Source organism: Mirounga leonina, unplaced genomic scaffold (assembly GCF_011800145.1).
Source record: "Mirounga leonina isolate KUSES-001 unplaced genomic scaffold, KU_Mleo_1.0 Mir_151, whole genome shotgun sequence".
Classification (NCBI taxonomy): Eukaryota; Metazoa; Chordata; class Mammalia; order Carnivora; family Phocidae; genus Mirounga; species Mirounga leonina.
Window position 1 is genome coordinate 50,559,120 of NW_023270377.1, and position 25,924 is coordinate 50,585,043.

A 25,924-nucleotide genomic window follows, 5' to 3' on the forward strand; every position below is an offset into this window, starting at 1 on the left:
CTTATTTGTAATCCAGAGAGGATACATTGAGAAAGCTTTCTAACTGATAAAATCATTGAACTAAAAAATGGGTTCATGAAGTTTTTCCCTAACATTTTTATAACTTAGTAGTTTATGAAGAGTGAATATACAATTATTTTATCATATTGGATTTTTGTAAAGTTAATCATATTTAAATACTATTTATTTTAACTAATTCTATGGTTGACTTCTAAGCAGAGCAGGAAAAAAAAAAACTTTTTAAAACCAGTAACATGTATTTTTCAGTCTGGATTTTTTTTTTAAATTGTAGTTGACACACAATGGTACATTAGTTTCAGGTGTGCAACATAGTGATTCCATAAGTTTGTATGATACACTTTGCTCGCTGCAAGTGTAGCTAGCATCTGTCATACATTGCTATTAAAATACCGCTGACTGTATTCCCTATATTGTACCTTTTATTCCCATCACTTACTCATTCCACAACTAGAAGCCGGTATCTCCCACTCTCCTTCATCCATTTTGCCCACCTGCTCCAGGAAACCATTAGTTTGTTCTCTGTATTTATGAGTCTGTTTTCTGTTTTTTTATTCATTCGTTTTTTTAGATTCCACATTTAAGTGAAATCCTATGGTATTTGTCTTTCTCTGTTTTATTTCACTTAGCATAATATCCTCTGGATCCATCCATGTTATTACAGATAACAAGATCTCATCCTTTTTTGGGGATGAGTAATATTTGTGTGCGCATGCTCACCTGTGCATCGTGGTCTTTATCTGTCGACTGAGGGAAGCTTGGATTGCTTTTGTATCTTGGCTATTGTAAATAATTGTATTTCTATTTTTAACTTCTTAAGGAATCTCCATATTGTTTTCCACAGTTGCTGCACCAATTTACATTCCTACCAACAGTGCGTGAGGGTTCCTTTTTCTCCACATCCTCATTCTTGTCTTTTTGATTCTGGCCATTCTGATATGTATAAGGTGGTATGTATCTCTTGTGGTTTTGATTTGCATGTACCTATTGATTAGTAATGTTGAACATCTTTTCATGTGCCTGTTGGTCATCTGTATGTCATCTTTGGAAAACTATTCAGGTCCTCTGCCCATTTTTTTAACTGGATTTTTTTTTTTTTTGTATTGAGCTGTGTAAGTTCTTTATATATTTATATATTTTGGATCTTAACCCCTTATCAAATATAGCATTTGTAAATACCTTCTTCCCTTCAATAGGTTGACTTTTCATTTTGTTCATGGTTTGCTTCACTGTGAAAAAGCTTTATATTTCAGTATAGTCCCAATAGTTTATTTTTGCTTTTGTTTTTCTTGCCTGAGGAGACCTATCTAGAAAAATGTTGGTGTAGCCTATTTCAAAGAAATTACTGCCTATGTTTTCTTCTAAGAGTTTCTGATCTTTAATCCATTGTGAGTTTATTTTTGTGTATGTGTGAAAAAGTAGTTTAGTTTCATTCTTCAGCATATAGCTGTTCAGTTTCCCAGAACTGTTTATTGAAGATATGTTTTTTTCTCCATTGTATGTTCTTGCCATTTTTGTCATAGAGTAATTGACCATATAATTATGGGTTTATTTCTGGACTCTATCCTGTTCTATTGATTGATGTCTATTTTGTGCCAGTACCATACTGTTTTGATTACTACAGTTTTGTAGTGTATCTTGAAATTTGGTGTTCTAATATGTCCAGCTTTGTTCTTTTTCCAGATTGCTTCGGCAATTTGGGGTCTATTGTGGCTGCATATAATTTGTAGTATTTTAGTTCTGTGAATAATGCTGTTGGTATTTTGATAGGGATTGCATTGAATCTGTACATGGCTTTGGGTAGTATGGGCATTTTAACAATATTCTTCAAATTTATGAGCATGGAATATTGTTCCATTTGTTTGTGTTGTCTTCAGTTTGTTTTATCACTGTTCTATTATTTTCAGAATACAGGTCTTTCATCTCCTTGGTTAAATTTATTTCTAGGTATCTTATTCTTTTTGGTGCAATTATAAATGGAATTGTTTTCTGAATTTTTCTTTCTGCTACTTTATTAGTGTATAGGAATGCAGTTGATTGCTGGATATTAATTTTGTATTTTGCAACTTTCTGAATTCATTTATTCTATTACTTTTTTAAGTCTTTGGAATTACCTATGTATAGTATCTTGTCATGTAAAACTAGTGACAGTTTAACTTCTTATCAATATGAAGTTATTTTTATTTTATTTTTATTTCTTGCTTGATTGCTGTGGCTAGGATTTGAGTACTATGTTGAATAAAAGTGGCAAGAGCAGACATCTTTGTCTGGTTCCTGATCTTAGAGGGAAAGCTCTGTTTTCACCACTAGGTATGATGTTAGCTGTGGGTTTTTCATTCTTAGCCTTTATTATGTTGAGGTATGTTCTCTATAAACCCACTGAGTTGGCACTTTTTATTATAAACAGATGTTGAATTTTGTCAAATGCTTTTTCTGCATCTATTGAAATAACCATTTGATTTTTTTATCCTTCAATTTGTTAATATGTTATATCATGTTGATTGATTTACAAATACTAAACTATCCTTGCATCCCTGGAATAAATCTGATTTGGTCATGGTGAATGATCCTTTTTTAATGTATTGATAAATGCGGTTTTCTAATATTTTGTTGAGGATTTTTCATCTATGTTCATTTAGGGATATTGGCCTGTAGTTTTCCTTTTTTTTTTTTTTTTTTGTACTGATGCCTGCCTGGTTTTGGTATCACTGTAATGCTGACCTCATAGAAAGTATTTGGAAACTTTCCTTCCTCCTCTTTTTCTTTCTTTCTTTCATAGTTTGAGAATAGGTATAATTCTTTAAATGTAGAATTCACCTGTGGATCCATGTGGTCCTGGACTTTGATTTGTTAGTAGTTTTTTGATTACCAATTCAATTTAATTACTAGTAATTAGTCAAATATTCAGTTTCTTCCTGATTCAGTTTTGAAAGATTATGTTTCTAGAAATTTATCCATTTCTTCTAGGTTCAATTTGTTGGCATATAATGTTTTATAGTAATCTCTTAGAATTTTTTGTTTCTGTGGTGTGAGTTATTCTCTTTTATTTCTGATTTTATTTATTCATTTAGTTTCGCTCAGTTTTTTTCTTGATGTATCTGGCTAAAGTCGTACCAATTTTGTTTATCTTTTCGAAGAATCAGACCTTGGTTTCCTTGATCTTTTCCTTTTCCTTTTTTTTTTGTCCCTATGTTCTTGACTTCTGCTCTGATCTTTATTTCCTTCCTTCTACTCACCTTGGGCTTTGTTCTTTTTCTAGTTTCTTTCAGTGTAAAGCTATTTATTTGATATTTTCCTTGTTTCTTGATGTATGCCTATGTCACTATAAATTTTCCTCTCAGAAATGCTTTGCATCTCAAAGATTTTGGACCACTGTTATCATTTTCATTTGTCTCCATGTATTTTTTTATTTATTTGCTGACCCATTGGTTTAGTCAAATGTCATTTAGCCTCCATGCATTTGTGTGTGGTTTTTTTCTGGGGGGGTCTTTTTCTTGTGATTGATTTTTAATTTCATAATCTTGTGGTTGGAAAAGATGCGTGATATGATTTCAGTCTTCTCAAATGTATTGAGGCTTGTTTTGTGACCCAGCATGTGATCTATCCTGGAAAATGTGCCACGTGCACTTGAAAAGAATGTGTATTTTGCTGGTTTTGGATGGAATGTTCCATATATATCTGTTAGGTCCATCTGGTCTAATGTGTCATTCAAGGCCACTGTTTCTTTGTTGATTTTCTGTTTGGATGAGCTATCCAGTGATGTAAATGGGATGTTAAAGTCCACTACTATTATTGTATTCCCATCAATTTCTCCATTTATGTCTGTTACTATTTCCTGTATTTAGGTGCTCTCAGTTTTGGGTGCATAAATAGTTAAATTATTCTCTTATTGGATTGGTCCCTTTATCGTTTTGTATCCCTTCTTTGTCTCTTGTTACAGTCTTTGTTTTTTTTTTATTTTTTTTTATTTTTTAAAGATTTTTGTTTATTTATTTAACAGAGAGAGACACAGCGAGAGAGGGAACACAAGCAGGGGGAGTGGGAGAGGGAGAAGCAGGCTTCCTGCCGAGCAGGGAGCCCAATGTGGGGCTTGATCCCAGGACCCTGGGATCACGACCTGAGCCAAAGGCAGACGCTTAACGACTGAGCCACCCAGGTGCCCCACAGTCTTTGTTTTAAAGGAACAATGTGTTTTGAACACATTCCAAAAAAAAAACAAACTTCATTTTTACTTCCCCCTACATTTTACATATATGTTGTCATATTTTTATTCATAATTTTCTCAGTCTAATTATGGCCCTTTTCCACTTAAAGAAGTCCCTTTAACCTTTCTTGTAAGGCCAGTTTAGTGGTGATAAACTCCTTAACTTTTTTTGTCTGGTAAACTCATTATCTCTCCAATTCTGAATAATAATCTTGCTGGGTAAAGTATTCTTGGTTGTAGGTTTTTTCTTTTAGTACTTTGAATAAATTGTGCCACTTCAAACTTTTTCTGTAAAATCAGCTGAAAGCCTTAGGGGATTTCCCGTGTATATAACTTTTTTGCTTTTCTTATGCTACCTTAAAAATTCTCTCTTTGGGATCCCTGGGTGGCTCAGTCAGTTAAGCATCTGCGTTCAGCTCAGGTCATGCTCCTGGGTCCTGGGATTGAGTCATGCATCAGGCTCCTTACTCAGCAGGGAGCCTGCTTCTCCCTCTCCCTCTGCCTGTTCCTCTGCCTGCTTGTACTCTCTCTGACAAATAAGTAAATGAAATCTTTATTTATTTATTTATTTATTAAGATTTCATTTATTTATTTGACAGAGAGACAGGGAGAGCAGGAACAGAAGCAGGAGGAGTGGGGGAGGGAGAAGCAGGCTTCCTGCTGAACAGGGAGCCCGATGCGGGGCTCCATCCCAGGACCCTGGGATCATGACCTGAGCTGAAGGCAGACACTTAACGACTGAGCCACCTAGGAGCCCCAATAAATAAAATCTTTAAAAAAAAGAAATTCTCTCTTTATTTTTCCATAGTGGCTGCACCAGTTTGCATTCCCACCAACAGTGCACAAGGTTTCTTTTTCTCCACATTCATGCCAACACTTGTTGTTTCCTGAGCTTCTGATTTTATTTTTAACCTTTGACATTTTAATTATTATGTGTTTTGGTGTGGACCTCCTTGGTTTCATCTTATTTGGAACTCTCTGTGCTTCCTGAACCTGGAAGTCTATATCCTTTGCCAGGTTAGGGAAGTTTCAGCTACATTTCTTCAAATAAGTTTTCAGTTCCTTTCTCTCTCTCTCTTCCTTTTGGGGTTTCTATAATGCAAGTGTTTACTTGATTTTGTCCAGGAGATCCCCTAACTTATCCTCATATTTTAAAATTCTTTTTTCTTTTTGCTGTTCAGCTGGGCTGCTTTCCATTACCTTATCTTCCAGATTGCTGATCCATTCTTCTGCATCTGCTATCTACAGTTGATTCTCTCTAGTGTATTTTTTTATTTCAGTTATTCTTCTGCTCGGATTATTTTTCATTTGTTGAAATCCTCATTGAGTTCTTCCACTCTTCTCTCTAGTCTAGTGAGTATGTTTACAATCATTACTTTAAACTCTTTATCAGGCATATTGCTTACCTCTGTTTCATTTAGTTCTTTATCTGAAGTTTTGTCTTGTTCTTTTGTTTGGAGCATATTCTTCTGTCTCCCCCTTCTGCTTGACTTTCCGTCTATGAATTAGAACAAGTACTTCTAAACTTGAAGAAATGGTCTTATGTATGGTCATCCCCTGTGCAGGCTGTGTGTGCCTGGTGACTTCTGCTGTCTGGCTGTAGCTATAGCTGGTGTGGGCTAAGGGTTATGGGACCTTCTGTGCTGGGACTACCCTGGTGGGATGGCCAGAGCTAAAATGGTTGTAGGCTGGGGTGGTCCTGAGGCTCTCTGTACAGGGGTTACCCTGGCAGGACAGCTAAAGCTGAGTGTGGGGGGTTGTCCCAGGGCTCTCTTGCAGTTGGTGGTCTGGCTGGACAGCTAAAGCTGAAGTGTATGCATACCGTGGAGGAGGGTTCTGGGGCTCTACAGAGGGCACCCTAGCAGCACAGCTGAAGCTATAGTGGGCATGAGCTGGTGTGGACCCTGGTCTCTCCACATAGGATGTGCTCTGGAAAGACAGCTGAAGTGGAAGGGGGTTCAAGCTGGGAGTCCCAGGGCTCTATGTGCAGAAGGTACCTTGCCCAGATAGCTGAGGCTGTAGTGTGGGTAAAGAGTGTTCTAGGAGTCTCTATGTACAGGGTACCCTGGTGGGGTGGCTGGAACCAAGGTGTGGGGCAGGGGACGTGGTGGGGGGGGCGGTTCCAGGTATTCTGCTCAAGGGGCACCCTGGCAGTACAGTGGTAGCTATAGTGGACGTGGACGTGGTCCTGGGGCTCTCCGCAGTGAGGGTATCCTCACAGGACAACTGAAGTTGAAGTGGGTGCAAGCTAGGGTGATCTGGGGTGCTCTGCATAGGGGATGCCCTGGCAGGGTAGCTGGAACTGAGGTGGGCACAAGCTGGAGGTTCCCAGGGTGCTCTGTGCAGGGGACACCCTGGCTGGGCAGCTAGAGTTGAAGCAGGTGTCAGCCAGGATGTCCTGGAGCATTCTGTGCCAGGGAGTACCCTAGCAAGCTGCCTAAAGCCGAAGTGGTGGGCCTGGAGTGTTCTGGGTGCTTTGTATCTGTGTCACCTTTGTTTGATGGCTAGAGCTATAGTGAGTGCTGACCAGGGGTGTCCCAGTGTATAGCACCCTGGGGCTGCCTTGCTGGGATGGCTGGGGCTGGCATAGACTAGGGGCCCAGGTCTCATTTAGGTGGTAAGCTGGCTCGGGCGCTCAGACCCTGTTCCCATCCATATTACCAAGGTCAAGGGGGAACGTAAACCATGGTGCTCACCTGCTCCTTTGGCCCAGAAAGTTCCAGCAGCTCCTCCATAATATGGCAGGGTTCTAGGGCTAGTTCCTTGATATTCTAGTTGTTCTTTTGAACAGTGGCTTTTTTTGTTTGTGCCACAGGGCATCTGGGGCTGGTGTGGGCTAGGGGCCCAGTGCTTGCTGAGGCAGCCCACCAGCTAGGGTGCCCAGAACCCTGTTCCTGTCTGTGCTATCAAAGCAAGGAGGAGTGTAAATCATGATTCTCACCAGCCCCTCCAACCCAGAGTGAATTTCTACAGCTCTCTTGACATTTGGCAGGGTTCTAGGGCTGGATCTTCTATTACTAGTTGCTTTTTTTTTTTTTTAAGATTTTATTTATTTAATTGAGAGAGAGAGAGAGAGCAAGCAGGGGGAGTGGGAGAGAGAAGCAGGCTCCCCGCTGAGCAGGGAGCCCGATGCGGGGCTCGATCCCAGGACCCTATGATCATGACCCGAGCCGAAGGCAGACATTTAACTGACCGAGCCACCCAGGCGCCCCATATTACTAGTTGCTTTTAAGCCAGGGCTTTTTTTCTGTGCCCCAGAGCAGAGGGATCAGCTCTCAGTAATATCCCTTCCCCCTGCAGTTCAGTGTCAGGGGTGGGAGTTCTTTTTGTTACTGTTTTACCATCTCCCCTATCATTTTCTTATTGTGCAGAAGCTGTTCAGATAGCCCTTAGTTCTTCTTCAGGGGAGGAATTGGTCTATAACTCGGTGTAGATTTGCTGTGTCTACGGAGGCGGTGAGTTCAGGATGTTCCTACATTTCCATCTTGCCCTAGACCTCTCTGGAGATTTAATTGGGGAAAGTGAGGATAATAATAATCTGATAAAAATAAATGGGTAATATAATTGGTTGAAATTTCTTTTCCTCTTTCTTAGCTCTTCTTTCCGTTCATTCTTGCTCTATCTCTAGTCTTGACCACTTCATCATTAAAATACTGAAGTATTGAGGTGACTATTTCTGGCAGTAGGTGATTCTTTCTACTAATTGTGGTTGAGCCTGTCTCACCTGTTAGAGATGTTCGCATTGGTGGGCTGCCTGTGAGTTTAGAAGTTACTGGGTTTAAGTAGACTATAACATTTAAATTATTTTTGTGGGTGTGTAAAGATGTGCATCAATTAACTTTTGCTGATAGTGAAGTGAAACAAATGAATTTTAATATAAATCTCCTAACATATTCTATTTCTGTGCTTTGCTTGGAAGTTGTCATATCTTGTGTGTGATAGGCTTTACCATCACTGTTACATATTAACTGGGCATAGTTTAATATTAATAGCTCCTGAGAATTGTGGTTACTTGAGGTCTTTATTTCCTGTGTTTGGGTTTTATTTTTGCAACAATTTGGTTGCGTTTTTGTATAAAAACGGTTGTGAGTATATCCAATACTCTAACAAGGTTCTGGGCTCTTAACTTTGATGAACACCATGCCATTTCCATCATGCTCCACTCAAAACAGCACAGATGTGAGTCTGGGAGTGGCGTCCCCGCTGCTCTCAGGAGCCTTTGTTTGGAGAACACCCTGATTAACCCCCACCCTTCATGGTTCATTGACTCACTGATAGATCAAGTTTAAACTAGTACATATTAGCACATTTGTTACTAACAGAGGAACAGTTGGCCACTCTGTTTTACACTGCTGGTTCATTGCAAACCGGGGTGCTAAAAAGGCCTGTACTCTAAAGTATGAATTGAGAAGTTACAGGAGGACCGAGAACCAAGCCAGTTGCATATTAATACTGAATCATGCCTATATTTTAATCTTGGATTATCTATTTGGGGGATGTTTATACTGTTGTGAAATTATGAATAAATGATTATTATCACATCGAGATTCTTTTTTTTTTTCAAGGAGTTCAGGGGATTTATGTGTCTCAGTATAGCTTTCATATTAAATAATTTGTCATAATTGAGAGAAGAGCAAGGTCATAACTGCCTGATGCTTTGTGTTGCATTCTTAAAATGTTTTCCAGAGTTCTTTGTAGCTAATGATTTTACGTAAATCTTCACAGTGTACTACATTCCTGCAGTACTGTTCTTGTTTCATCAAGAGGACTAGAATGTACATGTCTGTTTTCTCATGGAAAAAATTAAGCTCTCCTTTTTATTTAACTGTTTTTCAATAAGTTAATTAAATTTCTCGAACCCTGAACTTTGTCCTCTTTCTTACCTTCCTAACGTAGTTTTCAAAATCTTCAAATGCTTCTATTATCGTTACAGTTATTTTTTATGGAGAAGTGTTTTACCAAGTCATTTGGCGGTCTTAACTGGTGAATTTGGTCTTGGTGTCATCACTCACTGGTGCCATTCCTTTGGCCAGCTACTACTTTGCATTTTTCTTTCTCTTGTGAGATGATGAAGCACAAGTGCCCTGATGGTGAGAAGGGTACTCTGAGTCCAAGCGTCAGATAGGACAGTTGAGGCTGCTTTTCAAACCCAGCTAGTGCCATGTCTAGTTTTAGAAGACAGTTGAAAGTAATGGGAAAGGAAGCCATATGGATATATGAGGGGGAAATGGTACAAACAGAACAGTATGTGTAAAAGTTTGAGCAAGAAAGTCATGTGCAGGGAGTTAGGGAGTAAAGTGGTGGGAAATGAGGTCACAGAGGCAGCTGGGAGTAGACCATGAAGGCTCTTGCAAGCTTTGTGTGGTTTTGTACTTTTATTTTGAGAAAAATGGGGGCCATTTGTGAGTTTTAAGCAAAGGAGTGACATGATAGAACTTTTAAAGTGAATATTCTGACTGTTAAGTAGACAGTACACTCTGAGTAGGGGAAGGAATTGAGGCAGGAAACCAGTTAAGTGGAAACTGGTATAATCCAGGCAAAAGGTAGTGATTTAAATTAAAGAGGGAGCAAGATAGGTAGTGGGAAGTGATTAGACTTTGGATTTGTTTTTGAAGATAGAGCCTTATGGATTTATTGACTTGGTGAATATGGGGGATATTAAGAGAGGAAAAAGTCAATGATGACAGCAAGATTTTTTTTTATCCTATTAGGGAAAATGTCAAATAATATAGAACATATAAAATTATATGTCCATTATAATGGACACTTATAGTGCCATCACCCATTTATTTATAGTTCTTAACATTTCTCCATATGTTTTAACATTTTATTGTCAGTCTGTTTTAAACTATATACATTGTGACACTTCTCCCAGAAATACTCCAGTGTGCATCTCTACAAAAAGACATTTTACAAATAACCAAATACCATTATCCTACCGAATGAATGAACAATAGTTGCTTATCATCATTGAATACTTGGTCCATACTGAAAATTTCCCCATGTTTTCCAAAATGTCTTTTATAGCTGACTTGTACCAACTAGTATCCAATCAAGAATCATTGATCAAATTAAGCATATTTATTTATTTATTTTAAAGATTTTATTTATTTATTTGACAGAGAGAGACACAGCGAGAGAGGGAACACAAGCAGGGGGAGCGGGAGAGGGAGAAGCAGGCTTCCCGCCGAGCAGGGAGCCTGATGCGGGGCTCGATCCCAGGACCCTGGGATCATGACCTGAACAGAAGGCAGACACTTAACCACTGTGCCACCCAGGTGCCCCAAGAAGAATGATTCTTAATGTTTTATTTTTTATTTGGGATTATTAGGAAAAAGGGATTTGGGGGATGCGAACTAGTAATTTTAGTGCTTAATATGGTTCGAGTAGTGTACTAAACTTCCTATAAATTAATCTCATTTAATTTTATCCTCACGAACTTGGGAAGCAGGTTCTATTATCTCAAAAGGTCAGCTGAGGCTCAAAGATTTAATTAATTAATTTTTTAAAAAGATTTTGTTTATTTGAGAGAGAGAGAAAAATCATGAGCAGAGAGAGGGAGAAGCAGACTCCCCCCACTGAGCAGGGAGCCCGACGCGGGGCTGGATCCCAGGACCCTGAGATCATGACCTGAGCCGAAGGCAGCCGCTTAACCGACTGAGCCACCCAGGCGCCCCAAATTAAGCATATTTAAACTACAACACTAAAACAGTCTCCTCATTTTTAAAATTCTGACACTGATTTATGGAAGAGATGAGGTTGTCCTGTAGATGTTTAGCGTGCATAAGGAACACTTAGAAAGCCTATTTAAATATAGATGCTGTCCCCCATTCCCGAACATCCTGATTCAGCGGGTCTGGGCAATGCGAGGTTGTCATTCTGAAGACCACTCTTTGAGCAGTGCTGTTGTACTGCTGTCTGATTGCTGCTTTGTGGTATCATTTAACTTGTGTTTCTATTCTCTTTATTACCTAAAAATTGGATTTCTAATCTAAAAGCTTAATTAGGTTCATATTGTGCAAAAACACTTCATAAGTGGTACTGGGTACTTCATATTTCATTATCTCGGGTGGTATGTAATGTCTGACTATCCCATGATATGTGGATAAGATAGATTCCCCAAGGCTAAGATGGAGCCCGGAGTCAAAGAGGTGACAGCTCGATCTCTCCATTGTAACTTTGTTTTTTTTTTTTTTTTTTTTTGAGAGAGCGAGAGAGAGCCAGGGGGTGCAGGGATAGAGGGAGAGGGACAGAGAGGGAATTTTAAGCAGGCTCCATGCCCATTGCAGACCCTGATGCAGGGCTCGACCTCACAGCCTGAGATCATGACCTGAGCCGAACCCAAGAGTCGACGCTTCACTGACTGAACCACCCAGGTGCCCCTCCATTGTGATATTTCTATTTTAAACTAGTAGATAATTGTTCAGTGGTACTCAGGGACCAGGGAGAGCATTTAGCTCTCAATAAATATTTTAACATTTACTATCTTTGCTTGAACTAATTATTTAAGGGTAGATCAGGGAAATTTTTGTATTTTATCATTCTTTCTAAATTATAGTGTTATTCTTTTATAAAAAGGATGTTTCTTTTTTACTGGTACTATTTGGTTACCCATAAATATAGTACTTACAAAGAGTCAGGGTAAGTGCATAATTAGTTATTTTTAATTACCAGTTTTCGGAGTAAAGTTTCTAACTAGAGCAGGTGGAAGGAGGAAGTTCTTATTTAGTAAAATAGCAAAGACTGGGTAGATAGACCCCATTTGGTAGGGAAAATAAAAATTTCAGTTTTGAATATGTGACCTTTGAGATTTCTTTTAGACATCTGTATTAGAGTTCAGTTGTATAAAACGTAAAATAATCTAGCTGTTTTAAATAAAAAGCTGTATGGTCAGATAATATGATGAAAGGACTAGAGGAAAAGGGTCTAATAAATCAAATATACTGGTGGCCTATAATTGTTGCTGCATTGCTTTCTTTTTTTGCCCCCCTTCATATGTGGCATCATGAAATGTTTTCTATGACCAGTAAACTAAGGGAAATAAATGGGTTCTTCATGATTCAATAGAAATGAGCTACAGAAGAATTACAGACCCACTCGAGTGTTACTAAGATAGGGAAGGAAAATCAGGGTGGGCAGAACTTCAGACATTGGTACTAGTTGTTAAGGAGTGAAAGCCAGAGGGATAGATGCATATTGATGCATGGACAGTTGTTAAGAGCTTGCCAAATAGTCAGGAACTTGGAAGAAAGTTGGTTTTCACAGAATAAGAACAGAATGAGATTTGTTTTATATAAATGCTCGCCAAAGAGCATTTATTTCAAAAGAGGACCTAATTAGGTAGGCAAGGTACCCCATTCTACAGATGTCAGTCAGGGTCTTTTAAAAGCAACCCCGTGCCTGTGTGGCTCAGTCAGTTAAGCGTCTGCCTTTGGCTCAGGTCATGATCTCAGGGCCCTGGGATGGAGCCCTGCATCAGCCTCCTTGCTCACCGGGGAGTCTGCTTCTCCCTCTCCCTCTGCTCCCCACTCATGGCTTGTGCTCCCTCTGTCAAATAAATGCAACCTTAAAAAAAAAAAAAAAGCAACTGTAGGGCTTGCACAATGAACACATAAACAAAGTGGCCTTCATGCAGAGATGGGGGAAATATGTGGGTTTAAAAACAAGCACTTATGCTCACTAAGACTGATTGGACTCCTATTATTACTGAGTACTCTACCTGCAAACAGATCAGCCCTGAGCCTGGGTATGGGTTCTACATCTTAGAGCAACTGGTCAATCATTTGGTGGCAGGTTGATTACATTGGAGTTCCTCCATTGTGGAAAGTTAGTAGTTAGGCCTCATTGCTATGAATGTTTACTTTAGATTTGAATTTCCCATCCACCCTGTTACTGACAACACTACCATCTATAACCCTACTAAATACCTTGTTCAATGAATTTACAATCTGTACTACTTTTGATCAAGGGACTCAGTTATATCAAAGAAGTGAGGCAATTGGCTGATGAATCATGGGATTTGCTGGTCTTACCATGTTTCCTGTTGTATGACATTATATTCTACCCAGAAAACAAAGTTTTGTGAAAGTAGTTTTTAGTTCCATAAACAGAATACATGGGTCTACAAACCAAGTAGAGAAGATATGTGTTACCTCTTAACTTCACCGCCAATGACCCACTCATAAAATTTTTGTTTCCTGCCCCTGTAACTCTGAACTCTGCTGATTTAGAAGTATTAGTATGAGGGAAGAATACTTTCACATGAGAACGTGACAATGGTTCAATTGAATTGGACATTGAGAATTACCTGGCTACATTATTTTGAACCATATGACTGAACCAACAAATGGAAAAAAAATAATAATGAAGTTGCTATGCTGGCAAAGGTGATCAGGGGGAAATAGTGTTCCTACTACTACTCATAAGAGGACAGTAACTAAACTCAGCAGGCAACCTGGGCTGCCTCCTTGGAGAAGGAGGAAGTGAATAAGTCCATTCTCTAGGAAAGTAAAAATGGCCAAACTGACTCTAGAAGACATAGAAAATCTAAACAGACCAATTACCACCAAGGTAACTTTTTTTTGGGGGGGGGTACTCCTTAAAAAAACAAACAGAAAAACATTGATATTTTCACAGAGGTCTCTACCATACCTTTAAGGAACAGGAAACTTCGATTCAATAGTTTATTGGTGAGCATAGGAAAAAAAAAAAGGAAAGCTCCCAGATTGTATTTATAGAGCTTACCTGAAATTGATATCAACATCTGATGATGCAAATCCAAAAAAGGAAAATTATAGATTGGTCTACTTATATGTAAATGCCAACTTTTAATAAAAAAAAGCCACTTTTAATAAAAAAAGAATGGATGGGTATGTTGTCAACATCCTAAAATCTCATTTTAAAGCCTACATGGAGAAACTTGAGGTATTCTCATTAATCTCATTAAATTCAAAATATGGCACTGACATATGAATTGATCAGTAGACCTCAGACTAAATGGTTCAGAAGAAATCCAAACACATTCAGAAATTTAATATATCTAAAGGTGGTATTTGAAATCTGTAAGAGAAATATTACCAAATGAATGATGTTGGGACAGGTGGATAATCATCTGACAAAAGAGTGAAGTCAAATCCCAATTTTATACCTCTAGTAAAAGAAGTTTTAGGGGCACCTGGGTGGCTCAGTCAGTTAAGTGTCTGCCTTCCGCTCAGGTCATAGTCGGGGGTCCTGGGATGGAGCCTCGCATCAGGCTCCCTGCTCAGAGGGGAGTCTGCTTCTTCCTCTGCCCCTCCCCCTGCTCACACTCCCTTGCCCTCTCAAATAAATAAATAAAATATTTAAGAAATTATTTTAAAAAGACACTTTGGATATGCTTAAATAAAAATATGAAACAGAGACCATAAAATTAATTAGAAGAAAAATATAGTGTTTTTTTTGGTCACAAAAGGGAACTATTAAATATGACATAAAACCCAAGAACCATAAAAAGTAATAAATCTACAGGTGTGTAAAAGGAAAACTGTCAGAAATATCAGAAGGATCTTTCTCAGAGAAAATGGCATAAATAAAAATTAAAGGCAGTGACACAGAAAAGTATTTGTAACTCATAAACAAAATTAATTTTCATATTTTAATGTTATTAAATAAGGTTTTTAATAGGCTATTTATTTAAAATTAACCTTACTTAAAAGGTTAATTTTCTTTTTTTTTTTTTCTCCTTCCAAGAGTGTGGTGATTTTTATTAAGAATAGCTTTGGTTCTAAGAATTTCACCCTCAATTCTGAAATACGGTCATTAAAAAATAATTATACAAGAGCAAATACAAAATATTAAATTATAGCTTTATGAAGAAAATCAGTTAATGCTATAAACTGATAGTTCGTAGAAAAATAAAAGTATCTCTTAAACATTTCAAGGTTTCTCAGCCTCATAAAAAGAAATGTAAATTGAAATTAGCTTGAAATACAATATTTCTTCTCTCACGTTGTCAAAGATCAAAAAGTTTGAAAACATTTTGGGTTTATAAGGGTATAAGAAAACAGATACTCAGTTCCTGGTGGAGTGTAAGTTGGTAGTAATAACAATAAATTGATTACTGACTGTGTGCCATGCACTTGCTAAGCACTTAAATTTGCTGATTTAATCATCACAATTGCCTTTTGTAGGAAGTACTCTTATTATCCTCATATTACAGATGAGGAAATTAAAAAACTGAGAAATTGGACAAATAACCCAAAGTCACACAGTTGGTAAGTGGAAGAGCCAAGACTTAAGATGAATTACTTTGACTCTAGCACCCACTTTTTGGGGGGTCACAACCTTGAACTGTTTCAACAGCAGGTAATTTAGGAATAGGATAAACTCTCAAGGGTGCATACCCCTTGATCCAGTAATTCTACTTCTGGACGTTTGTCCTGCAGTTACGTGCAAATAGATGCAAAATGACATTCATTGCAGTAAAGGAAGATTGGAAACAACCTAAATATACATCTCAAGGGGACTAATTACATTTTTAAAAAATTTTTATTTATTTATTTGAAAGAGAGAACGTGCGCACAAGCATGGGGAGCAGCAGGCAGAGGGAGAGAGAGAAGCAGGCTCCCCGCTGAGCAAGGAGCCCGAAGCAGGGCTCTATCCCGGGACCCTGCTGAAGGCAGACACTTAACCGACTGAGCCACCCAGGCGCCTCTCCAGAGGATTTAAATTGAGGTTCATCCATACAAAAATGCCAGTCAGCTTTAAATACAGTGAGAATCATACTCTATGTAGTGATATGAAATTCTCTCCAAAATACAGTAAAAGGAAAAAAAGCAAGATAGAGAATAGTGGGTAGGAATGCTGCCATCTATGTAAAAAGCCAAAGAACAAATACATGCATTTTTATATATGCATAGACTATTTCTGGAAGATTTCTTAAAGTGATACCAGTGGTTATCCCCCAGGAGGGAAACTGGGTATCAAGGAATGAGCTGAAAACAGATTTTGAATTTGTACCATGAAAATGTGTCAGTCTGTACAGAAGACAACAGAGCATGTGACTCTCAAATACAGAACATTTGCACTGAGATCACTTCGTGAAGAGTATACCAAGTGCCTCACACAGACTTGGGTGTAGATTTGAACACTGGCTGGTCTCCTGAGAGGGACGGGCTTTGGGGCTCTTCTGGTTCCAGGCAACATTACTCCTCCCCAGCTTTGGCATTGGTTGGAGGGAAGATAAGTTCTTAGAGCTCTATGTGCTTGGGGCAAGACCCCACTCCTCACACCCTCACAAGGTTTCCAACCTCAACTGCTGCAAACAATTCTTTCATACCGTGTTACTCCTTAAGGTCCTTCATCAGTTGTACTGCCATTCCTTTAAGACTCTCTCTGTACGCTCTAACACAACACCATCCCCACTGTTCTTAACTCCAGACACTATTTTAGTTTGCCCTGTGGAATGAATAGTCCATCATTAGCAAAATCTCCTACATTTTCAACTACTTCCCCCAAATTTCCCTTGCCTTCTTGCTTTAGTACAGAGACCCAGCTCTCCCAGGAGTTTATAGCTTCCCCTACAGCCCTCCTGTCGTGGCTGTTTTCTCTGTCCTACATTTCAGACCACTGGTCCTGAAGGTGTTGTCAATGTCTTGATATGTTTTTCTTCTCACTGCTCTTTTGAGACCATTTTCTTTCCTCTCTTAAAAAAATCCTCATTTTTGAAGCTCAGTCCATTAGACACCACTAGCTTAGTGCTACTTGTTGTGGTCCTGTGCAGACTCCTGGTTCATTCTTCTTACTCCTTGAAGATATTAGTTTCTGTCTCACGGTCTTTCTCTACAACCACTACTGCGGCCATAATTCTGTGTGCTTTTGTGCATGTTCTTTCCATTTTTAGCTGCTGCTCCCTCAAAGATCTTGATCCTACACTTCATTCACCTCTCATAATCCTACTTTTAGGGAAGTGGTTCTCAAAGTGTGATCTCTGGACCAACATCAGCAGCATCACCTGAAAACTTGTTATAAATATATTTTCAGACCCTAGATTACTGAGTCCAAAACTCCTGGATCTGGGACCCAGAAATCTGTGTTTTTAGAAGCCCTTCAGATGATTCTAATGAATATAACATTCATCAGGTTTTATTATTGTTACAACCAATAACTCAGTCTCACTTTGAAGCATCCTACTCTTCATGTGGCTCTTGGCTTCTGTCTTTCTAACTTAATCGATCTACTCTCAACTCCTAAAATTTTTCACCCCCCACCCGGAGACCTCAATTAATTGATTCTACTACTTTTTCACTTTTCACTAGTTCTTAACCCTTCTTGTGTTGTCACTTTCCCCTTATCCAGCCATAATTTGACTACTCTTTGGCTATTCTCTTTCATATAACATATCTAAAGAGGAGACAGATCTTGTCAGCTCTACCTTCAAAATATATCTGGAATCTAGCTTTTCTTATAATCTCCACTTTACTTAATCCAACCACAGTCATTTACCGCCTGGAATATTGCAACTGTTCTTACTTTGTCTGTTCTTGTACCTACAGCATCTGCTTTCCACACACAGGCTTGAGTGATCCATTTAACATCCAGGGTTATGTTGCTGTGCTGCTCAAAAATCACCACGCTCCTCCTCTCACTCAGAACAAAAGCCAAAGTCCTTCTAAATGCCTGTGAGTGATCTGATTTCCCTTGTCCAGGAAGTCGTATTTTCTACCTTTGTGTTCCTCCTCTCCCACTATGAGGTTTCATTTTACCTTTAGAACTTATTACCACGTAACATACTCTGAATTCTCTTAGTAATTCTGTCCCCTACCATTAAAATGGAAGCGCCATGAAGGCAGAAGCTTGCTTGTTCACTGATAGAGCCTCAGCTTCTAGAACCCTGTCTGGCAAATAGTATGCATGCAGTTATTTGTGAATAAATGAATGGATGCCATTACTGTCTATATGGCTGAAGGCTAACACTACCCTTTTATTCATTAATCATATGTTTGATCATCTATTATATGTCCTACACTAAGAAGATAGAATTTGGAGAAAAACCTCAGAGTTTCAAGTCTAATATATGAATATAAATAATAAATAGATATAAAATTGTAATAGTGTAAGAATCAAGATTGGAATGTGTACGGACCCGTAGGAACAAATGATTAGGGGGCAATGACCTAGCTAAGGTCACAAAGCCAAGGAGCCCATAGAAATTTTTCCCAAGGAAGCAATGACTGAGGTGAGATCAAAACAAAGAATAAAGGTTAATTGGACAAAGTGGCTATGGTGGCAGCAAGTGTAGGTGGGCGAGCAGAGTTGGTAGAGGGAGCATGGTATGTACAAAGGGCTGAATAAAGTAGAGAGGCTTGAGGAGGGAGCCTACGAGAAGAGAGGTTGGAGACTTACTAATTATATCTCTTTATTCTACCCAATGATGAACATCTTAAAAAAAAAATCTTGCTTTATTCAATAGAAATCCCCCCTTCTGATCTCTAAACAGGTATCAGATTGCTATTTAATTTTTTTATACTTAGACTCTAGCTTCATAATCATCAAATTAAGAGCACCCAAAAGGAAAAAATAAATGAGAAAATGAATACATGCTCTGGTGAAAAATTGGCTTTGTTGATTTATGTTTTAAAAGAGCTCAATTTATCAGGATGTCTAAGGAATGGAACATTCTGATTAATTTATTTAGTTTCTATTGCCATTGTTGTAACTGAGGCTTAAGAATAAAATTAATTTGCTTAAATCTTTTTAGAAAATCTTGAATACTTTTAGCTCTTTCCTGACTAAGGGGATTGTGTCACAAAGGTTGAATGGGACATGTAGCATACATGTATATTTAAAGGCTCTAAGCCTTCAACGACAACGTGCTTATCCTCATAAGCCCCAAATGACTGTTTCTTATTCCCAAAAATTTTTATTACCTGACAGTCATGATATAGGAAGAGGGGCAAATAAGTTGGTTTTCTTGATAACATTTGAGGACTACCATTTGCTACCTAGACACTTTCCACGCTGGGACTGCCTCTGACTAAGAAATGAAGCAGGGTCTTTCAATAAATATGCCAGGTAAGGTAAACTTAATTTGGATATTTAATCTGAGTCTTGGCCTCTGAAGTTTAGAACAAGTTTCTTGTCTTTGTTGTGTTTTAATGAAAGTGAGCCCTAGATTTATCTGCTTAGTCCTTCCTGGTTAAAGGATAGTAGTCCTGTCCTTTATGGCAGTTTTTTACCTGACCCAGAATCATACATCACATCAGTTGTCCTCTTTAGCCTCCTTTAATCAGGACTAGGTCCTCAACTTTCTTTGACAGCATGGCAGTTTTTATTTTGCGAATACCCCCTCAACTAGGGTCCATTGGAGTGTTTCATCATTGTTTGATCCACACTAGGCACCTTGGGCAGGTAACACAGAAGGGCTGTGTTCTCGGTGCTGTGTATCACGCGTCACAAGGTATCTTGAGGCGTATGTGTCCATTTGTACATTAAGGCGATGGTCAACTCTGATCGTTTGACTAAGGCAGTGTCTGCGAGATTTCCCATTGTAAACATCCCCTGTACCCTTTGTAATGAGAACAACAAAGAGGGACAGAGTTTAAGAATAAGGAAGTATTTTGTTCCCTAACTGACTGTCACTGATGGTTTTACCATCCATTGCTGATTCTTGCCTGCATGCACTATTAATGGGTGAAAAGAGTGATTTTCTAACTCTGTCGTTTCTTCCATATTTATTAGTCGTCATTCTACCATAAGACAGAGTTTTTCCTTCCCCCCCTTAGTATGATACAGTCTTTACTCCATTTCATATTGTCCCCGGTTTGGCAGTAAGAGTTCTAAGATATTGGGTCTTTCATCAGGTTTTTTTTTATAATATAAATGATATAAAAATAGTTAATAGAGGCACACAGAATAAAGTGGGAATGAGAAGCCAGAGAGGTGAATTATGTTGGTGATTAGGGAAGTCTTTAATGAGGAAGTGGTGTTGAAGTGAGCTTTAAAAAAAGTGGCAGAATTTGGGGCACCTGACTGGCTCAGTCCCTAGAGTGAGTTCAAGCCCCATGTTGGGCACAGGGCCTACTTCATTAAAAAAAAAAAAACAAAACCCCGGAATTTTCACAGAAATGGTGGTAAGGTGGAGTAGAAAGAAAAACTGTCTGAGGGGCGCCTGGGTGGCTCAGCTGGTGAAGCATCTGCCTTCGGCTCAGGTCATGATCCCAGGGTCCTGGGATCGAGCCCCACATCGGGCTCCCTGCTCTGAGGGGAGCCTGCTTCTCCCTCTCCTCCCTGCTCATGCTCTCTCTCGCTATCTCTGTTGCTATCTCTGTCTCTTTCTCTCTCAAATAAATAAAATATTAAAAACAAAAACAAAACAGGGCGCCTGGGTGGCTCAGTCGGTTAAGCGACTGCCTTCGGCTCGGGTCATGATCCTGGAGTCCCGGGATCGAGTCCCGCATCGGGCTCCCTGCTCGGCAGGGAGTCTGCTTCTCCCTCTGACCCTCCCCCCTCTCATGTGCTCTCTCTCTCAAATAAAAATAAATAAAATCTTAAAAAAAAAAAAAAAAAACACAAAAAAAACCCAAAAACAAAACTGCCTGAGAAGGAGAGCCTGGCATATCCGGTATTTGGCAGGTTATTCAGTAGTTCCAGAGCATGATGGGGAAGCAGAAATGGAACAGAAAAACCTCTGCACTGACTGAGCTTCCTGCTAGTCTCTGCTTAGAATTTCCTCTCCAGCCCTGCTCCTGCCGACTGGCTAAGGGGGGTGGGGAGTAAGAGGAGGTGTGAGGAAGGAGGGAATTCTAAGTAGTGAAAACCACAGGAGCCGAAAGCCCTGCTCAAATACTCCCTTTTCCTGATCCCTAGTGAGAATTAACCAGCCTCTTTTCATACACTCCCAAGGTGATTGGTGCCTCTCCGTTACCAAGTCTATTTTGTGCTGTTTCTATGTGTTGGATTCATCTTCCTCCTTTAAAACACAAGCCACATGTTAATCGCTTTGCTCAGGACTCAGCACAAATGCTCAATAAATGTTTGTAGAATATACGTGAGAGAGGAAGAAGGGAGGATAGGTTGGAGTTGGTTGGGGAAGGGCTCTGAGTGTCATTTTAAGGGGTTCAGGCTCGGCCACAGGCAGTGGGGAGCCCTGACCACTCTTGGATGGTGCAGGCCTGATGGAGGTGTGATGCGGAGGTCAGGGAACGTGAACAGAGAGATGCCGAGATGTGGTGCAGGGGCCTGGGAGGAGCCGGAGCGGGATCGCCAGGAAGGACAGAATGGAAGGCATGGAAACAGAGTTACCATCTCATGAATCTGGGCACTTGTTTGAATGGAGGAATTGGAAGGACAAAAGGAACTGAGCAAGGTGTTGAGATTTTTAAGACTGGGTGATAAGGAGACTGCCAGAGGCCTAATAACAAGCAAAATAATAAGCACAGGGACAAGGACAGAGGCTCTAGGCCATTCCGCATGGTCCCATCTTTTCCTCATCCAGCACTCTCCCTGGATTCAAAACTGTGCTCTTGGAGGATGGTATTCTATCAAATATGATGAGAAATGAAATATTGTCTCTGCTTGAGGCACAAAACCCGACGTTGGTGGAATGGATTTTTTTCCATTTGGCTTTAGGAATGGTTTTATTAAAAGCAGATGCTAGTAACTATTTTTTTAACCTTGAAACATGGCCCTATGACAGCAGCTTACCTTGAAAGAAATGGTCGTTAGCATTCTTTTCGCTCCTCTGTCCCTCTTACACCTTCATAACAGAAAATTTGCTTTGCACCTGCTCCAACTGGGTTCTAAGTGATAAGCATCTTGCAAGCCCAGAAAATTATAGTATCGAATCACAGCCCCAACTGTGAGGCAGCACTCTCATCGAATCCCCGCTGAGAGGCTTTCTTTCCCAGTTCCCCAGGGAAGAGTCCTTTCTCCCCTGGCCCCCTTTTCAGGCTTGAACTTCAACCTAACCCTCTTTTTAGCTCCCAGCACGCATTGCTCTGGGTGCTGGCCCTGACCCAGCCCTATGTACTCTGCTCCACCCTGGGCTCGTCCACAGGTCAGGCCTGGGTAGCCCTGGGGTCACTGGAGAGCCCAATTCTAATAATGAGCATATTTATCTTAGGAGAGGCAATAAACCTTTATGTTCTTTGCAGCTTATTGCTTCCCCCCCCCCCATAAATAAATGCTAATGGAACAGTTGATCTATTATCTATGGTTTGGTAAATATACATGAACATTGCCTAATAATAGTCACAAAGTTGCTTTCATCCACATTTTCCTTCATAAATGAAATGCTTTGTTATAAGTCGTGATTTAAGAGGGATATACCTATTTAACTGCTAGGAAAATGTAAATGTTTTAAAATACTGCCATGTTTGGGAATACTCTTATAAGAATTTTAAATAAAAACAGCAAATACTATTTAAATAGATGTGTAACATTCTAACTGGACTTAGTGTATGGTTTTAAAGGGAAAGAAAAAATTGCTGATGAAGATTGTATAACTTTATCTTTGTTTTCCTCTTAGGTTTTTCAAATAGACCAAAGTCATTAAAAGTAATTCTCAACCCCCAAAGCCACAAAAAAGAAGCTACCCAGGTCTATTATGAGAAGGTTGAACCACTGTTGAGGATTGCAGGAATAAAGACTGATGTTACAAGTAAGTCATTTTCAGGATATAATTTTGCCATTAAAAAATCATACTTCAAGGGGCACCTGGGTGGCTCAGTCATTAAGCCTCTGCCTTTGGCTCAGATCATGATCCCAGGGTCCTGCTCAGTGGGAAGCCTGCTTCTCCCTCTCCCACTCCCCCTGCTTGTGTTTCTGCTCTCGCTATCTCTCTCTCTGTCAAATAAATAAATAAAATCTTTTTAAAAAAAAAATCATACTTAAGGAAACAAAACAATCTGTATTTGTTCTTAAGCCACATTGAGGAAACTACCTGTAATCTCTAAAGCTTTTTTATGTGCTTCCATAACCTACTATAGCCAACTCCAGGATTATCACTTAAGTTTTTTTCTTCATTGTGTTATTTTTATTAGAATGTCAGTATTTTCTTTAGACCTTTTTTCAGACTTTAAAAATTATTAGGAATCATTTCAAAGAGAGCTGTACATTTTTTGATATCTTCATTGAGATGTTGGCTATTTACACATTATTTCTGCAGTTTGGCAAGCAATTGATTTTTGCTCACTTAAATGTTTGATGTCTTTCCATGGAAATCCTTCATTAGGTGGTTTTTGTTCTGACTCTGACCCCTGCTGGTTAGGTCAAAACTAAGCACGTAACTGTTGGTTTAGATGGATTCAGAGAAGCCAGTAGCTTAAATTCGATGTCTTAAATAAGAAAGGTGCTTACGTTTGTGCTGAGGAAAATAGAAACTTGCCATTGCTAAAGTTAATAGAAAGATTAGCAAAATTCTTTTCAGTTTTTTGGATTTGGTGACCAAATTCCTTTGTTTCCTTTGACACTGATTTTTCCCGTGGGGGGTGGACTGAGAAGGAGGGTTGATGCTATCAAAAATCACAACCCCAGTTTGTCTGATTTTATTCCTATGTAGCTCACTAACACACAGTGCAAATTTGTAGTAAATTTAAATGATGAAGACTATTGCATAATAAGCCTGAGCTGAAGGCAGAGCCTTAACCTCCTGAGCCACCCAAGCACCCCTAAAATTTTTTTCTTAACAAAAAGGTCAGCCACCCCAAAATGCATCTATTACAATGGAGGTTCAAGAGAAACTACCGTGAAAAATTCAGGAGGAATTTCTGACTAAAATAAAATTGTAGTGAGAAGTTAATCTTGTACCTTTGTGGCTTTTGGCTTACTTAGAGGTAATTTGAAAGGAAAAGAAACAATTCATATCTATCATTCCTCCCCTCTGAAGATTTTCAAAGATTGGTGGGGGAAAAAAGTTTGAAGTTCTTATTAGGATGAGACCATTAAAAGTTGAATAAACTTATTGGAAAACTTAATAACATTATTTTGTTTCATTGATTTAATATCCAGGACAGTTTTGTGTAGATACTACTATATATCTTTCAGGTCAGGAAACGCTTGTAGAATGCTTCATGTTGAGCACTATGCAGAATGCAAGATGAATAAGTTATACTACCTGCTCTTGTGTGGATTTTAGTTTATTGGGGATTCAAATAAATGTAATTGGGATGTATATACAAGAACTCTGGTATCTCAGAGGGTGATATTTTGATCAGAGGACTCAAAAGTATTTGAACTAGACTGTTTTGGAGAGTCAGAGGCAAACGTGGTTTTCTGTGCATAAGCAGAAGAATAGTGAGGGAAGGAAGGCAAGCTTGCAAGCACATACAAGTGGGGTGTGTGTGTGTGTGTGTGTGTGTAACCCATAATATCTTTGGAATTCTTTAATTTGCTTTGACTTCCTTAGTTTTGACTTCATCTTAAATTTGATCCTTTCCATCATCATAAAATTGTTGCCAGTGGATTAGATCTTTCTTCATTCAAATTAAGTGGGATAGGGAGAGGTGTGTGTATGTGGGAGATCCAACATGTTTTAATACTGAGCAAGGATTAAAATTTTCTCCTGTCAGTTTGACTGTCTTATAATGTGTGCCCAATCTGGAGCAATCACTCTCTTAAGACCCTTCCCATAGGCTGGAATTAGGACCCCCTTTTCCTGAAGGCTGAAAATACCTGACCTGAATCTGGTTCTATTAGGGAGAAAATAAAAAAGACCAAAGTGGCTTCTGGGAAGGCTCCCAACTATGTACACTAGAGGAAGTCTAAATCCAGTTTCCAGATTGATGTTTATGCTGCACTCAGTAGTTTATTCATCATGTATTGATCCAAAGTTGGTGTCAATTTTTTTTATCATAACTTTGTCATCTGTTTTGCCAGAGATGATTCTGCCAAGAGAATAGGGATTAGGAAGGAAGAGACAGAGCTTAGAAGAAAGACTGGTGCATGAAGAAACCTGATGGAAGGCAGAGGAACTGATAAGAATGTGCTTGCTTTTTTTGTATTGAAGAGTTTTATGTCCTAGGACTCCTTTCCCCCCGCTAAATTTGTAAATATTATTGAATATTATATTTAGTTTAACAAAAAATTAGAACATTTCATAAAACAAATTTAGAATTTTCTTATATATTTGTGCAGAATGGCTAATTATTATCTGCCTAACACTCCTCCTACAGGCAAAATTATAAAACTGCATCTTTTGCGTATAAAACCATTTTAGTATGTATATTAGTTAAATATATTTTAAAAGTTTGCTATTTTGTGCGAAGGACTGAACAAACACTGGGATACTTGAAAAGCTTTAGAATCTTCCTTACACTTCCACAGTGTAGTTTTGTAGTTTGAAACTACCTTGTATATCATGAAGTGCCGTAGAAAGATGGTCATAATGCTGTGCCTGTCTGTTTCATAAATTATGTAATAGATTCAATTCACACCTTGAAAGAAAAAATATATGAAAGAGTAAAACAGAAAGGTACATATTTTCTGCATGTCCAGTGTGGCCATTATTTTAACATATCTTGTATGCATTGCTGAGTCTAAATGGAATATAAATTACATAATAAATTCTACATGATGATAAATTCACTAGGAGATAGTGCTTAGATAAATGAGGCAGGATTTGAATAATTCTAGCTAGATATGTACACTCTAAAGGATTTTTTCCATAAGTTTCTTTTAAAAGTGAATAGCAAAATTAATAGTTGGACTAAAAAATGGGTAGAGGAT

At 38.9% G+C, this 25,924-nt stretch overlaps 1 protein-coding gene across 1 annotated transcript in view; it reads left to right on the plus strand.

Annotated features, from left to right (window-relative positions):
* CERKL (ceramide kinase like) overlaps window positions 1-25,924 on the plus strand; it is a 110,484-nt gene that overhangs the window by 58,440 nt on the left and 26,120 nt on the right. The window contains exon 3 of the mRNA XM_035008352.1: window positions 22,728-22,859. Within this exon, the coding sequence (XP_034864243.1) occupies window positions 22,728-22,859 (132 nt within the window). The remainder of the gene's footprint in view (window positions 1-22,727; window positions 22,860-25,924) is intronic.